The sequence below is a fragment of the Pocillopora verrucosa genome, chromosome 1 (assembly GCF_036669915.1).
Source record: "Pocillopora verrucosa isolate sample1 chromosome 1, ASM3666991v2, whole genome shotgun sequence".
Taxonomy (NCBI): domain Eukaryota; kingdom Metazoa; phylum Cnidaria; class Anthozoa; order Scleractinia; family Pocilloporidae; genus Pocillopora; species Pocillopora verrucosa.
Genome location: NC_089312.1, coordinates 32790822 through 32807756, shown reverse-complemented (window position 1 = coordinate 32807756; position 16935 = coordinate 32790822). Strand labels below are relative to the sequence as shown.

Genomic DNA, 16935 nt, shown 5'->3' with positions numbered 1-16935 from the left:
TAATTTATCTTACTACACATTGTCGTTTATGTAAAAATCTATGGAATTCCAAAAATTGTGTCTTTGTCTTACTATTGTCCAGCTAAGAGAAATACAATTTCACCGCGCCTGTCTTAAAAAAAGTTATCTTTCCTTTACTGTTGATAATGTTTCCTAAGAAAGCTAACGCCAGCCTAATCTTTATACCTTACTTTTAAGAACTGTTGCCATTTCCGTGCTCCCAACCCTTTCCTAAGAGCATTCCTAAGGTCTCTATAACTTCCTCTTCGATTTTCGGTTACTCCAAACAATCAGAAGAATTATGAAGTGTCAATTCACTTTATGCAAATTGTGATCTTTATTGTTAGACCAAAGGACACTCCGCACCTCGTCAAATACAGAAGTCTATTGTTATCAGTGTAATGAAAATGCAAAATAGTCTGCTACGTGCGTTGGAAAAAAGTACTAAGGCATATTTGCCGCTTATGCCGTAGCCGTAGCGACTAAATTCCTTTGTGCCTCTTCGAGAAGCGAAGAAATGTGTTCTACGTTCATAATAGTTGTCGGGATTTTGACAGCTGCGATCAATTTCTGTGAAGTGTGTAGTATCTCTATCAAATGCCAGGTAAGTAAGCCCGGATACTTCGACCAGGTAAAACTCTGTCACGTTCCTCTCGCATAGAGTCCATTGTCCATCGTTGTTTTCGACGTGTTGATGTATCTCGTAGTTGTAGTTATCGATACTAGGTTTGTCGATTTTGGTGTACCAGCAGCTTTCACTGTTTTATTTGATGTTGAGATTACTTCTGTTTACATTCAGACGACACCGAACGCGTGGAAAATAATGGTCTGTGTTTAATCGGATAATTTGACTGGACACTCGAAAGGAAACATCGTAACAAATCTGAGGGAAGGCGAATAGTAAAATTCGTGACTTTCGAAATGCCGAGACCTCTGTTTGAAATTGCGGCACCAAGGCTAAGTCATTTTATCGGTACAACTCTTAACTATCATCTTCGCTTTACTCAGATTGTTTCAAGACACTGCTAATGACAGGAAGATGTTGCGCAAGAATTTAGATACTCTCCTTAACGTTCTTTTTGGCTATCACAAAATAATTATGATCTTAATGACAGCGATCATACACAGGCTTTTGTCGCTCAGGAATGTCACCCTAAGCCACAGTAACTACCTTTGAACCTTGGATCTCGATCTGCTTTGTCATTTATTAGGGACCTTGGGACCGAACATGAAATTCATTGCGAGTGAAACTGTGAGACTCGTCGCTAAAAGCCTGACGAGATAAAAAGTTTGCGGTACCCACGAATACGCCACCGCTGAATCTACAATTTCCCTTTTCATTCCGCGCTTTCTCCTGCGGTCTTAACAGCGCCGTTAAAACTTCCATATCTTTTACACATGCAGTTAGGATCATCTTTCTTCTATGACATCTTGCTTGTACAAAGATTTCGTGTCGAACTGTGTAAAAGTAGGCTTTAATTTCGATAATTTTTCAGAGTGGAAGTCGAAAAACTAGAATTCCCAGACGAGAAAACAACTCTATCAGGCAAGGCACTCTGTGCGCTGAGTTTTCTTGATCTTTCGAGCGCATTATGAGAGCCAAAACACAAGTATGAATATTATTTACTAAGAATCTTGGTGATCACAAAATTAACAAGTTGAAAAAAATATTTGTTAAGGGTTGGTCTGTGTATTTTATATAGATATTTTGCTATATTAAGATTGTTTCCATTGGCCCCAGTTAAAAACGGCAGCTTTAAATTGAAGTGGGCCAGCCTGTTTGAATACTACCAATGACTAAACAAATAAACTAAGAAGTTTACAGCGAAAACGGAAGAGTCCAAAAGTTATTTAACATTTAAAGTAGTCATTGGCAGATAACTCCGGTTTCAATGTACATTAGTTGTTTAAAACATTCGTAAACAATTTCTTGCTTGGCATATACAAATTAAATTTCCTTCGATAGTAAACACTACATTTATTACTCGAAAACGGTGCAGTAGCATAAAACAAAGCCATCTTTCACAATTCTTTAGTCTTCGCATTTTCTTCTGTATCCTCTCATTTCCCATCCTTTCGTACTCTTTTCTATTAAACCAATCCTACCCATTTCCTCCTATTCTTTTCTTAGCTGCCTATATTAAATGTGTCATCCAATCAACAGGTCAAAGATGCAACTCGTGGCGTGGAGTGGGCTGCAGTACCCGGCGCAGAGTGCATGTTATTATCTAATGCTGGGATCTTTCTTAGAACAGCAAAAAGTCTCACTAACTCTTATGGTGTGGCTATAATTGAAGATGTTCAGCCAGGATACTATCAAGTATGTACAGAATATATATCCTACACGGGGACGTTGCCTGAGTAACTGCTTCCAGTCCTTCTTTTGTGAATTTCTCCGAAGGTAGTCCCCATAATGATTCTCATAAAGAATCTCGAAGAGAATACTCCATTTTAAATTCAGATATGGAACTGACTTAAAATAAACCGGCAAACGAGAAAAGGGGCAAGTTTCTAAAGAAATTGTGGTGCTGAGTCGGTAGGGGAGTATAACAAAATAATTTGATTTTATATTTATCAGATGAGCTGATCAGTGTAACTTAGCCTCCGTAAAGAGTTGCTAGTTTTTAGAAACTTTTTACAATGGCCAACTTACATTATCGTCTCACTTTATGAAACCAAATTATGTATGAATGTAAGAGGGTTTTAACGGGTGATATGCGTGGGCGGGTTATTCGAGAGAAATGTGAGTGAACGCAGCTCAGTGTTTTACCAGATCGCTTGTCTTATGTCTCATGTTTTATAGAAGAATTATGAGGATCCTCAAGAATACGAATGAGGCTTATTCTTCTCTTTTTTTATCAAAAAGGGTCCGTGGTAAGGGTTTAGATCACGGATCATATCATAGTCATACAATCATATCTTGAGAGTTGCAAAATCATAAATTAAGAGTTATTTCTGGTAAATTCAGTCTTGTGTCCACTAAAGATGGTCTTCACCTCAATAGATAGGCAAAAACACCTCATCTTCCGCTTATAGAGGTGTTGTATCGTGAGGAGTTTGTTATGATCAAGGTTATTATCAGACGCGAACCATTTTGGAAAACAGACTGTTCGTGATTTAAGTGTCTGCTCTAAAGCGTTTTTATACTGTGCTAAAATGTGATAACTTGTCTTCCAGATTCGAACGTCTCGAATTGGTTACTATACGTTAAACGAAGACCTTACGATCGCATCCCACATTGAAAAACACGCCATGATTAACCAAGATATGGTGATATCTCCGCGTCTCTCCCTCCGGGGAAGCGATGACATGTACCGTATTGTCCTCACTTGGGGGCGTGTCCCCAAGGATTTAGATTCTTACGTCATTACCCCATGGCCTCGAGAATCGGAATGCAAATCTGGAATGGTGAGTAAAGGAAGAATATACTGTAGCAACTGAGGTACAGAGATCTCGTTAAGAGCACGGCCATGTATTAATTGCTTATGTGACCAGCACTCTCCCTCTTTTTAAGTGAATAGTGCTTCCTTCTAAGCAGTTTGTAGTGCTGACTGTTGATCAATTTGTTGAACCTAGCTCTGAAACACTACTCCATCAAGGCGAACTTGAACTAACACTCGACTGCTACTCATTCGTGGAAAGTACTACAAACAAACTAATGGCGTAGCCATGGGTACCAAAATGGGACCCAGCTACGCCAATCTTTTCATAGGTTTTATTGAACACCAATTTTTCCGAAAAATCAGAAAGGCAATGTGCCAGTTTTTCGATTACGTTGTCAAACCTATCGTTCTAAAAAACTTTAAATTACTTCAAAACGATTCAGAGTCTAATACTATCTTTTCGCAACCTCCACTAATTTCATTCAAACACGACAAAAAAATAGGCAGCTTTTTGGTCAGAAGTTCATTTCAAACCAATGACCAATTGGAACTTTCAAATGTGCTCGCTCAAGATGCGAAACTTGTCCTTTCATTCAAAACGTAGAGAAAATGTCGGGACCCAAGAAATCCATTAAGATCACTGACCACTTCACGTGCACTTCCGCCAACGTGCAGTTATTGCAAAAAGTTATATATTGGTGAAACAGGGTGACAACTAGGTGACCGATTCCAAGAACTCCTTCGCGACGTAGAAAGAAATGACAATCTTCCTAATCATTCTTAGCTGAATATGGCCATTTGTGGCCTTTCCTTACTTCTAAGCGGTTCAGAAAGCCTTAAAACTCTAGAAAAAAATTTATCTTTGAAATCGGCACTCTTAATCCCCACGGGATCAACAAACGCATTTCATTTAACTAATGAAATTCTTGTTTTCTCGTCACTATATTCCCACCAGTAGCGTAGCTCCATTTTCTGCATATAAACACACACAAAACCCACAATTCTTCCAATCGCTTTGACAAAGGGCTAACGCTCGAAACGTCAGCTTTGAAACTCTCTACGGCGGCCAGTTTACGTTATCAACTCAGTTGATAATACTAAATTACCATTTTTAAATCAGCTCGTCACATAATTCTTGATAGATCGTAATCAAGAGTTAAGCTTATTGAGCATTATAATTAGTCCTGTAACTAAACAAACAGCTATAAAGCAATTTTCAATCGAGTAACGATATTAATTCGGAATTACTTTGTTATGATTTACCTCGCTCTTTCACGTGTTCACAAAACTCAAGCCATTCCCTCAACCAATGAGACGTAAAACGAATACCAATGGTGGCCTATTACCTGCGTTTCCGGTGTTTTACTATGAGTTCTCATCGGTTAGTGTTGTTTTCCTTTGTTATGATTGGCTAGCTGTTGTGATAACTTTGGTCTCAACTTTGGTGGACAAGTGTCTTTTGACAGTCCATTAAAAAATTGCTTAAAATGAGGGCTATATCGCCATCCTTTGTGAAAAAAGTACCTCTACTGAAATCCTTTTTTGTATGTAGGTTTTCTTTGATGGCCAAAGATGTCAACAAGGCTCCCAGACAATCGATCTTGACGTGGATGCTACAGACATGTATGGACCGGAGACCATAACAATGAGAGGGTTACAGTCTGAGACATTTGCTTACTATGTACATATTTATTCTGTGGGTGTCTGCTGGGATAAGATATCAGCCAATGTCAAGATATACCAGGCTTCCACAGGTGGTCTGTTGTACAATATTCAACAACCGGAATGCAGTGAAGGTATTAAAGCTGGGCAGGTGTAGCTTTAGTTTGTGCTGAAGGTTGAGTCATTGTGGGTCATTTGTTTGCCCTTTGCCAGAAGTCTTGTTCAGTTATCGTCGAGTGGCAGTTCCACGGTGCCACATCGCGGGAAAAGGATGTATGATAATCATCTCTTGAACAAAGATCTCCCACAAACACTTAACTGACCTAATGGAGTAACGTAATATTTTGTGGATATCTAACTTAACTGTTTTGAAACATTGCAGATAGATTTGGATACGACAGCACCAACTGTTCCCGTTACTGGCATGTGTTTGATTTTGATGCCTCCACGGCTAAATTCAAAATTTACCAGAACAAGCTCATGACCAAAGCACCTGTGCTCTCCGGGAAGAATAATGCCGATCCCAACTGCACTTGCTTAGTGAAGAACGACATCTCAAGCGTAGACGTCATCAGTTCTGCGGAAAAGATTTCTGTAACAGCGGAGAATCTCATGGTTGATATGTTGTGTGTCAACGAGATGAAGAACATTTACGATAACTCAAGTGAGTGACCTTGTTTAGTATGACAAGGGAGGAAATTTTATAATGATGCCAAACCCATGACAAACCTCTCCCCGACTCGTCTCAAATCTCCCCGCTAGCGGAGAAACGTTTGTCCTGCAGCGCTTGAGAGCCTGCTCGCAGGCTACAGTACAGTTTACACTAACGTTTCGGTAATATTTTTCGAGAAAAATCGAATGTAACAAATAAAGGGCAAAAAGCTCACAATAAATCGCTTATACCAGAAAAGATTTTCCCTTGAAAAGTTGTCTCAACAATTTTGTTTTTAAATCGATTACTCGTGTTTCTGATTTTTCATATCTTTTCATTGATCCCTGGAGAGGAAGCAATCTCCTCGTTTGGTCAGGAAATTCCCCAATATGGTTCAAAGAAAGCAAAGAATTCTAGTCCATTTGCATTTCAAAGAGTTGAACTGAAGAATTTGGTTGATTAGCAAATGCCCTATGGGACTTGCCGGTATTAACCCACTACCCCCGTTTTTTTTTCCTTTTTCTAGTGAAGAAGAACATAAGGTTGAATCCTTCTGATTTGGTGGACAAGTTAGCGATGTTTATCAGTGGCCAGATTGAAATGAAGAGGCGTCTCGGAAACAAACTTAAGAATGTGATTGAAAAGGAATATGAAGAATACAAGAGCGCTAAAAGACCAAGGATAACCAATCTCAAAGAAATTGCTCCTAAACAGTGCTGCCGCTACGATGGAAATACGAAATACTCTACCAAGTTTCAGAGATGGGTTGACCATAACTCGGTAAATATTGGTTAATTTTTCAGATTTTAAGCAGTTGTCAATTGAATGTCGACAGTAATCCGAGATTGCATTGGTTTGCTTTACTTCGCTCTGTGATTGGTCCAGTAAAAACTCGCGCCATTCTCTCAACCAATCGGATGCAAAACTAGAACCAATCATTTTCCTTTCTTCTGATTGGCCGTTGTAATTCTTTGGCTTTGGTTTCACGACACTCAATCGAAAAGCACTCTAATGAGAGGACCCGTTTTTAAAGGATCTAGTCATCATATTCTGCCGATGTTGTTTTGGGGATTACGATTGGTACAAAAAGTACCCACATTCGTACATACGAGTTTGTAATAGTTTTCTCAAGATTCATAACTAAACCTAGGTAGAGCTGACAATGTACCATTTGGCTCTTACCGCCCTTCTACTTTACTAGTGAACTTTTTTTTTCGCTATTGCTGTCTCCTTTGTAAGATGTCGCTTATTGCATAAGGCTGTGCGTGAAATGCCGATTTACAGAGGCAGTCTAGTCATAGTACTATTACTTTTAGCTAGCTATCAGTCTTGTTCTTCACAGAAAACCGAACCTTCTTCTTTTTGTTGTGATAATTTCTTCTTCCTTTTTCTTGTTTTGCAGAGCTGCTGGTCTTGGCCAAGCGAAATAAAAGAGGTATGGATTTCCTCATCTTTGAAGCCAGCATTTGTAACTATTGCTAACTAGTTTATCCTGTTTCAGATGCCTGATGAACTTGTTTCGGCTTACGACTGGACTATTCCGCTGGAGAAGGAAATGATGGAAAATGTGCATTCCAAGTCGCAGAAGGTACTACAACTCTATTTTGAGCAAATTTACAGTGGAATACGCCGTTCAACCCGTCAAACAGTGATATTTGAAAGCGAGCACATTTAAGTATTGCTTAAGAATGTCACGAGATGATCTCTAAGTAATTGTGATTTAAGGAATTGGAAATTTTGCCTAAATTTTTGACGGGGTTCTGTATCCCAAGAGACTTCCTAACAATAATCGACGAAGCAAGTTAGAAGCAGAGCAAATTGTGGTAGTTCTTTGTTTTCATGAACTAGTTGCGCACATGTAAATGAATTTATTATCAAATCGATTTTATTGCTATGTTCTGAGTAGCGCCCCATTGGTAACTGGGAGAAAGGGATTTGAACCTGGTCTATGCCTCACTTTTTTGAGTGGATTGAATTCAGTTGCTTCACAAAGGGGTGGATCCGTCTCTTGGCATCTAGAGTCAAATTTGAACTCTCTTTAAGTTATCAGCCTGTTATTGCCTTTCAGAATTTTAATCCTCGCGGTCAACACAAGTGGCAATATTTCGCTGACGATGCAACGGGATTTTTCCGTAAATTTCCCGCTGCGTTAGTCAGCTCGTCCAAGTGTGGTAAGTTTAAATTTGTTATGTTATGTAAAGTAGAGTATTTAAGATGGAAGCATTACTGAAGGCGAAATTCCACTCTGCAAGACGATGTAAATTTAAAATTTCTCTCTGTAATGGTTAGGGACCAGAGACGAGCGGCTTCAACCATGGTACATTGCGGCTATTCTACGACCAAAGAATGTTGTCATACTGTTTGATATCAGCTATTCCATGAAAGAAGAAAACAAAATCATATTCGCCAGGACCGCCATTACGCCGATGCTAAAGGGGTTGCTGCCGACAGATTTTGTAAATGTAAGTTTTCGCACAACTTTTCTGCGCCTGCCTAGTAGAATATAGCGTTCTGAAATAAAACAGACTCTTAAACGAGATTTATGCAGTGGAAGAATACATAGGACCTTTTACGAAACTGAAAGGCAAATTCCAACTTCATCATCAGGTGATCGCCTTTGCGGAGTCAGCGCTTCTCCCGGGTATGACGCACAGCGGAGATTCAGATAATACATACAACAGCTGTTTTAACACTCAGCTCGTGCAAGCCAATGGCCAAAATCTTCTGGACTTGAAAAGGTAGTCATTGTGAACAGTATATTGATGCTAATTGAAAATTGTTCATCACTTCTGTGACCTGAGCACGTTAACCTTTTCATTATTAGCTTTTCTTTTTATTGTCTTCTACACCATTTGTATGATATTATTTTGTAGAATTTGGTATCGGATCACCCCTTAATTCCCTAATTGATATACGCTACAGAACATGTTAAGTCTATAAGTTTTCTTCCCTGAGTTTTCCTGCAGGTTTTCTATTTGTCCACACCTACAAAATCAAAACGTTGAATTAAAATCCTACCTCAAAGGCTGGATGAAGAGCCATCCTTTGAATTAGCCTCTCCCAAAATCCAATTTATCTTTTATTTTTCCACATTTATCTCTTAAACTTTTAAAAACTTCGCGGCCTATGACATTTCAACCCCTATGCTTGCAGTAAATTACTAGGTTCCAAGCTGAAGTCACTCATCTTTTATCTTCATTTATTTTACATCCGTATTCTAGATTTGTTGAGGATGTTCCTCTTGCCTCCACCATGACGTCTAATTATTACAATGCGATTTCAATGGCCTTAAAACTGCTCACGAACATGAAGAACAACCGCAACACTCACGTAAGTTACGCAGAACTGGATCTCATTTCACCAAGCACTTTCGAGCACTTCCCATTCCACAATTAGCTGATTATCGAGTATGTCCATCCGGTGGAAACTTTTACCGCTTGGTCCAATAAGTTAACTTTTGTTCTCCTTTCCTTTGATGCAAAATGAATCCTTACTGAGCCGTGCATTCAATTTAATTCTCAATTTGAATTATTTCAACAGTTGATTTTTCTAGCCGGAAGTACAGACGTTTCTACAGAAGACATCAGTGCCCTTCTTTCGGAGAGTAACACGACAATTAGTGTTTACACTTACAGTTTACTAGGCGGAACATCAAGTAACATCTCGGCGATGGACGAACACTCTGTAAACAGACTTAAGCAAATGGCCCGAACAACTAATGGAAAATATGAAGTAAGTTGTTTTGGGGTAGTTTTTAAAGCTTTAACGTAGGTATAATCAGTTGTACTGCCGTCAGCCAGAAGACGTGATTGTAAAAACCACCAAATATTACCAAAAACTGGAAATTTAAACAGCACCAAGTAGTCACTTAGTGGATCTTACAGAGTTTCATGCAGCTAAAAGTTTAAGTTCCCAGAAAATAAGTACTATGACAAAACAAAAACCAAATTGTCATGTGTATCGTTAATGAATCAAAGCTTTAGCATCAAGTGGATGACTTTTTATTCAGGCCACCATATATTATGCCTCCTTCTAGAGTATCACAGATTATCGAAAGCTGGCCTTCTCTATGGGTCGCTTTTACAGGAATATTCCCAGCAGTAAGAAAAGCGACGAAGGACCGAGAGTAAGTAAAGACAAATCAAAGAGTGTCATTTATTTTTTAGAAAATGCACAGATCTTCTAGCGTCAGAGTGTCAGTTTGCAGGTAGTTGTCTATGGTACAAAACAGCGGACAACATTGGGCATGCGTGAATGGATCAATTTTTGCCAGCCGCGCGCAGATTTCCCGCGCAAAAATGTAAAGGAAAACATGAGAAATAACCGGTGCCACCTAATATTGAACGCATGTATTTCGTTAGATAGTCATTTGCTTCTTAACACTTTCGACGTCTTCATTTCATTGACAAGTAAAATGTTTCACGTTCGTGAACATTGTTCTTCCAGCTGTCGTCTCCTCAGTTTGCTGAGAGATTAGGAATGTACGTGACACTTGGAGTTCCGTGTTACAGCAAGGACGAGGTATGTCTCATCACTGTTTAAATTCGGCAGAAAACCTCTTAGCCAGTGAAGGGTTAAAACACGCCCAAGTCAGAGATATTCAGAAAACTGTGTTACAAAAGCAAGCATCTTGCAGAACAGAATCTTGAATAGGATGTGGGTGTTAAAAACAATGCCAACAGATTAACATGTGAGTTTGAATATTTGGTCTGAGAGAACAATGAATTTGCATTAATTTTCAGCACAAATGCTTAGTCAAAAGAATCATGTCGGCTTAGTAAAACAATATCAGAAGAGCTATAGCTAGTGACATGTTATCTTGTGGAATATACTCTATACTCGTTTCATGTTCGTTTTATTTATCCGTTCTCTTTCCAGTCTTTAATTGGTGTTGTGGGAATCGACATAGCTTTGAGTGAGCTCCTTCAAAACACTGTGGTGAGCAAGCAATATTTTCCTTCAGAATTTTATGCGCTACATTTTAACTATTCTTTCACAAAAGTTTCAGCTTCATTTATCAAACGTTTATTACAGTCGTTTGGTCCCGGTGAATTGTCGTACACCTTCGTTATCGAAACCGAGAATGGCCGAGCTCTGGTTCATCCCCAACTTCCCGAACCTGAGGAAATTCAGGAAGAGCCGGTGGTGATAATTATCAGTGACCTGGAAACTAGTCCTGGTAAGAGATGATTCTTAGCCATGTTTAGTCCTTACGAGTGTTATGAGAACCCTACACAGGGGGGGAGGCGGAAGGAAAGAGAGATTGGAGCGGGCAGAACGCGTGACGATTTCCATAGATTTTGATACCGTCAAATCTGGAGAACCTCGACTGTATTCTTATTTTCCCTATCTGCAACACTAAATTATTCCCATCCTTGAGTAATGTTAGCCATAGATGTGTGAGCTCTATCAATACTTCAAACAGATGTTACTGGGACAGCGCGGGACTGACACTGAAATCTCGCTATGCTGCGACATGTTCTCTCACCTGCATGGTACGTCATCTTACGCCTTTGGCTTTCATATTTATTACTTGTGTTATAGGCTTTTCCGAAATCCTTGCTTCCATGATGAGGAGAGAAACCGGCAGCAAGACTTTAAGATCTGAGAGGGTGTTATCGCGGGGAGACCCGAATTTTAATGGTACGGCAATGGTATTAGTAATGACACCTGGAATGAATCCTCCAAAGCGACAACAAGATTATTTAGCAGAATCCTTACTACCGAGATTCATAATACTAGAACTGAATAATAATGGCTACTGAATGCAAAGAAAAATTTGAGCGTAGAAAAGAAAAACTGGTCCAGTCCCAGGTTAATTCCAACATTCACCTGAAAATTGTCAAAACTGTTAACTCTTTGATCCCTAAGAGTGACCAGCATCTAATTTCTCCCTACAATATCACCCCTGAATCACATATTAAGGTAATGAGAATAAAGGAAATGACTACCAACTGAAGAAGCTGTTGACTATTAGAAAAATTCTTCTCGTCAGCACCTCAGGAAATGTATAGAGAACAGTATGGAGAATATGAATACTGATACTTGGGGCTGAAAGGGTTGAAGCATTTGTCGAATTTTCTTAGTAACACCGCTATCACTTACTCGTGATAGCAGGCTCTTTTCTAGCGTCTAATGCAGATCTTTTTACCTTCTTTTTCACACCCTCTTTTCAGGTGTTATTTTCAAATGAATATTTTATATTTATTTCTTTTTCAGGTTACCGTGGTGTGACGGCTAATTTCACTTATTCGTGGAAACCTGTCAACAACACAAACTTTGCTGTGTGCATAGTTGTAGCGTCAAGCGAATTGGACACAAAGGTTACATATGTATTTTTTTATCAGTTTTGACGGGAAAGTTTACTTAAATTAACGTCTTGCAGTACACAGTTACATTGGGTTGAAGCCAAATTAATCAGTTCAGCTCTTCAAAACTGTCAATTCGCTCGGATTGAATTACATGTGACAATGAATTAGGCCTTTGAGAAAGAGGTATACGTTTTTAGAGAACTTAGATAACTTGGATAAAAAATATGAAAATTTCTCATCTCCGTTGGAACTAATAACATGATAAGGAAAAACATACACACACCTTTCTTCAACCATAAGAAGGCCACACGTCTCAAAATAAAGGGGCGGCATTTTCAATCGATCTATTGTGCTCATTAATGCTTACCCCTTCGTCCCTGAAATATTTCATCAGTTGTATTCTTTGAAAGAACATAAGAGTTCAAGGTGAGGTGTTAGGTCTTAAGTGAGTAACAAAACCTCTCAGACGTTTTTTTTTTGTCGTTTCAAGTCGGGAGAGTTGCGTTAGTCAGCTATTTGCATGTGTGAGCCGAATTTACCAGCAAAGCATCTAATCAATTTCTTGATCTCTTTTCTTCTTTAGGAAATAGTCAGTCACAAACCGTACTCTCAGCCTGATCTCTATCACCGCTATGATTTGGTGAAATACTTGGATGTTGGCTCGATTATCGAGGACAAACCAATCGCTTTTCTGAGCAACACGTCTTTTCCTGCGACGCTTTCTCGCTCAAAGTAAGTGTGTTGCACGATATTTGTTCTTTACATTTGAAGATTCGAATTGGATCCTTTTGCATTAAAGCGAGGAGATTAATCTAATAATGTCCTGATTCATAAAAAATTTTTAGAGAAGAATTCTGCGTACCAGCAATTATTTGACGACAAGGTGACGTCATTAGTTCTTATAATGTTTTGAGATTGGATAAAGATCATTCAGTGGAATCGAATGTAGTTTAGTAAGCTATCTTTCTTAACTGGTAAAGATACAGTTGCTTCCTCGTTAATAATCGAGAAGAGAAATTTTTCAGGGAATCCATGTGTAAGGGAGAATAATTTAGAATGAATAAGTTTTATTGCAGATCGTAGTGATTTTTGTATGACATGATGTTCGAATTTTGTTTCTCTTTCTTTTAGTTATTTTCTCAGTTCCAGTTGTTTTAATGATCCATACATGTTTGAGAACATGCCGGTAAGCTCGTTTGATTCCTTAGTAAAAATATCTGGATGATTTGAATGTTGTTTTAAAAAACATTTGGAATGCCCAAGAAATTTAAATTCCCTCGAGACCGGATAATGAAACAGCGCGATGTTTTTTGCTAGAGTAGAAACTCTGGCGCTACTTCCAACTTTCCACTGAACTGAAGGTAAAACTAATTACTTTGAAGTCCAATTCTTGGTCAAGTACTATCGGCGATCTTGTGCTCTATACTTTCTTAATCTGTTTCCGCTCTCGTTTATAGTTTGATTTTATAGAAGTAAACGGCTGTTGAGGAGCTAATGAATTAGCCGTCTAAAACATGACAAATGGACGATTAAACTTAATATTATATTTTTCAAACCGCTTAGTGACCTTCACAGTCATTTGTTGGTTCAATCATTTTTTATTGTCGTGGAGTCTTTTGATAGGAAAGGTCAGGAAAGTTGACTTGAGTCACATAGCTAACAGCTGACTGGTCACAATCTCCCTTAGGGGTATACAAAATATTTCAGATTGTTGACAACCCTTTTCAATACCACAACGTTCGCAAAATTGCGACGGCGGAGCCTGACGAGAGGGGAGAAAGGAGGGCAAGACTTTGAGCAGTCACCGCTGACTGGTATTGTGGAGGCTCAAATTTTTTAATGCATATTGTATATATTACAGGAAACCCTTGAGTTTGTGAAGCACCTGTCTGATTACGTGGATGGAGTTGTTGATACATCTCCAATACCATCACTAAAGAAAGGTGTTTTAGTGGACATACGACTCACTAGAGAGATAGAGAAGTGGTATGGATATAAACTAAACCAAAATATTATTCGTAATGGTAAGAGGACCGAGTGGAGTCCACTTCGGTCTGTTATCGTGTGAGTGATTAGCAAAATCGGACGACCGCTGAGCGGGAGTCCGATTTGTTCATCATGAGTATGATTAAAGACAGAATTGGAAGACACGAAGTCCTGTTACCAATTAATCATATCCGTTACAATTTCCGAAGAAAAAAACCGCGGAAATAAGTCAAAATTGACAATGGAAAAAGTATCTCGGGTAGAGACAAAGTCTAAGCTAAAGAATTCCTTCCTTTAGGAAATTCCCAAGTTTTGTAGGGAAGGGGTTGTTGCTATAGTTATTGTAATCAATTCTGTGGTTGGTGGGTTTCTATGATTGGACTTAGTATGATTGGCTGCTTTAACTGTTCCATTACAGGCGTCGTATTACAACCAACTGTCTGATTACACTTTCCGATTACAACTCTACAGAAAAATTACATTACTGATCACCATAGACAGGCTTATCTCAGTTTGCGCACAGTTTCGTTGATTATCATAGAATTGCCTTCGGCTTTATGGTTTTTGAATTGATCTCCTCTGTTCTATCAGCTGGAACCGTAACCCTATGCATGTCCTCGGTAGCAGCGCAGCATGGCGGTACATTGCCACCAATTCTGGGGCGATGAGGCAGTATCCGGGCAGGCAAACCTACAATAACAGGTCAGGGACGTTATCTTGACAATGTGAAAATACTGTTGATTGTAACCATGACGATGACGATTGCGATTACGATAACGATGACGTAGAGATGACGATGACGATAATGGTAACGATGACGATAGCGATGGCCACAAAGTTAACGATGACGTTAAGTTGGTAATGATAATAACGATAATGATTACATTGACACTGACGATAATTACGATGATGACAAGAAATATAGAGGATAATGTTGACGATGTGTTGAAAATGACAACGGTAACGATGTTGACTATGAGGTGTTCTTCTGACCAGTTTGTGAATAATTTTTTGCTTGGGGTTTTTTTTTACTTTGTTAAGATATGACCCTACCACTCGTCCTTGGTACTACGCGGCCAAGTCGTACCCAGGAAAAGTAACTTTCTCAGTTCCTTATTTGGTAAGTAGTAAGCCATTATAAGCGAAGACCATTGAAATGAAAGCTAGACAACGTAAAACTGTTCACACACCCTTTTCTGTTTTTCCTCGTTACTCTGTAGGACAATGGAGGGGCTGGAGTGGTGGTTACAACAAGTCAAACAATCAGCAGTGATTCAATGGTAAGAAAGTGGACTCTGATGGTAATCTCCTCTCAGCTTGTCCATCCGTTTCCCGTAGCTACCGACAGAAGTCCACTTTTTGACTTCTCTCATTTTTATTTTCAGACTACATAATTAACTGGCAATAGTTCGCATGGCACTACGCTGCAACTAATCATGGTTTTATTGGGGTACAAGAAAACTTCCCGACTATTCCAATGAGATCAATGACGTTAAAAACCACCCTTGTCGCAAATGTTAATTTTAGTTGATTGAACCATGTTATCGCTTGCGAGTAAATTCCATTGATCATCGATTTATCGATTGTCATCCATTTATTGAATGGTCTTCTGATATCAATCTTCCCACCGCAGGAAACGAGAAAGGTTCACATTGCATTGTTTTGCTTTTAAAATATTTCCTTTTTTCATAACTTCAAGGTCAGGGCCGTAATGGGTATTGATTTTAAAATGATCAAGATTCATCAAATAGTCACCGATAGTGGACCTATATGCAAAAAGAATTCTGGTGAGTTTATGCTCCAAAAGTTTAATATTAAGAATAGCAGCAATGGCCAGAGACTGCAGTGGTGACATATTTGTTCAGTTCATGTAACTGCTACGACTTTTTTGAGAAAAATGTCAATTCCAAACATTTTCGTGCCTGTCGGGTAAACACCAAAACAGGAGATAAATAATTAATCTTGCTAATATTTACTTTTACAGACCTTTCCACTTTCCACATAATGTCATTCCTCTGATGGGAATCTATTTGTTATTTTTCAGCTTCATGTATGCTAATTGATCCAAATGGCTATGTGGTTTACAGTAAACAGTTTATGTCCAGTCCCAGGTTTGTAGTTCTGGTTGGGTCTAAGGACATTCAATGTTTTCATGCTGGAGCACTCGAATTTTATCAGGCAACCATATTAACTTGAGAGGAAATTTTAGTCTATGATGATGTATCCTCACAACTTGATTCATTTTGAACTCTTTGCATGAATATGGCTTAATTTCGGAGCGAGTTGTGGTGTTGCCTCGACACCCACTCACCAACTCACCCACCCACCAACTCACCCACCCACCAACTCACCCCCCACCAACTCACCCACCCACCCACTCACCCACTTACCCACCCACCCACTCACCCACTCCTCACCCACCCACTCACCGACTCATCCACCCACTCACCCACCCACTCACCCGCCCACTCACCCACTCACCCAACCACACACCCACTCACCCACCCACTCACCCACCCACTCACCCACCCATTCACTCCGTTGTGGACATTTACCTCACATTGAAATCCGCATATCGGAGCTAGAGGGTTCGTCAGGTTAGAAAACGCGAGGATGTTATTTTCCGCCACAGATAAGGACAATCAACATTACTCATTTTAAGAAACGTTTAAAGATAACTTCAATTTTTTGCTGGAGTGTTGCTATGTTTTAACACTTTCTTGAATTTATAGAGCTGCTAAAGAACGCGTCCATCTCGCCTTCAAACATCCAGAACTGCTGTTAGACATAAAGAAGAAAGGAATAATATCCACAAGTTTAGCTTGTAATGACTTGGAGGTAAATATCATGATATCACAATCTTCACATTAATTTTTGTCCGAGAGTGTCATACATGTCGAAGTAAGGACAGGGTGAACTAAAAAAATGATGGGAAGTCCTA

The 16935-nt window shown here is 39.2% G+C and overlaps 1 protein-coding gene across 1 annotated transcript in view; it reads left to right on the top strand.

Annotated features, from left to right (window-relative positions):
* The first annotated feature begins 454 nt into the window (after window positions 1–454).
* Window positions 455–16935, top strand: part of LOC131772520 (VWFA and cache domain-containing protein 1-like) — a 19148-nt gene continuing 2667 nt past the window's right edge. Inside the window, exons 1-28 of the mRNA XM_059088443.2 lie at window positions 455–604; window positions 2165–2320; window positions 3178–3408; window positions 4936–5179; window positions 5428–5709; window positions 6224–6477; window positions 7100–7132; window positions 7199–7285; window positions 7766–7868; window positions 7987–8159; window positions 8305–8435; window positions 8919–9027; window positions 9238–9429; window positions 9734–9823; window positions 10144–10218; window positions 10576–10635; window positions 10732–10876; window positions 11242–11340; window positions 11917–12020; window positions 12592–12740; window positions 13140–13194; window positions 13870–13994; window positions 14586–14696; window positions 15036–15114; window positions 15215–15274; window positions 15694–15781; window positions 16039–16105; window positions 16727–16832. Coding sequence (XP_058944426.1) covers window positions 518–604; window positions 2165–2320; window positions 3178–3408; window positions 4936–5179; window positions 5428–5709; window positions 6224–6477; window positions 7100–7132; window positions 7199–7285; window positions 7766–7868; window positions 7987–8159; window positions 8305–8435; window positions 8919–9027; window positions 9238–9429; window positions 9734–9823; window positions 10144–10218; window positions 10576–10635; window positions 10732–10876; window positions 11242–11340; window positions 11917–12020; window positions 12592–12740; window positions 13140–13194; window positions 13870–13994; window positions 14586–14696; window positions 15036–15114; window positions 15215–15274; window positions 15694–15781; window positions 16039–16105; window positions 16727–16832 — 3495 coding nt within the window. The 5' untranslated portion in view covers window positions 455–517. The remainder of the gene's footprint in view (window positions 605–2164; window positions 2321–3177; window positions 3409–4935; window positions 5180–5427; window positions 5710–6223; window positions 6478–7099; window positions 7133–7198; window positions 7286–7765; window positions 7869–7986; window positions 8160–8304; window positions 8436–8918; window positions 9028–9237; window positions 9430–9733; window positions 9824–10143; window positions 10219–10575; window positions 10636–10731; window positions 10877–11241; window positions 11341–11916; window positions 12021–12591; window positions 12741–13139; window positions 13195–13869; window positions 13995–14585; window positions 14697–15035; window positions 15115–15214; window positions 15275–15693; window positions 15782–16038; window positions 16106–16726; window positions 16833–16935) is intronic.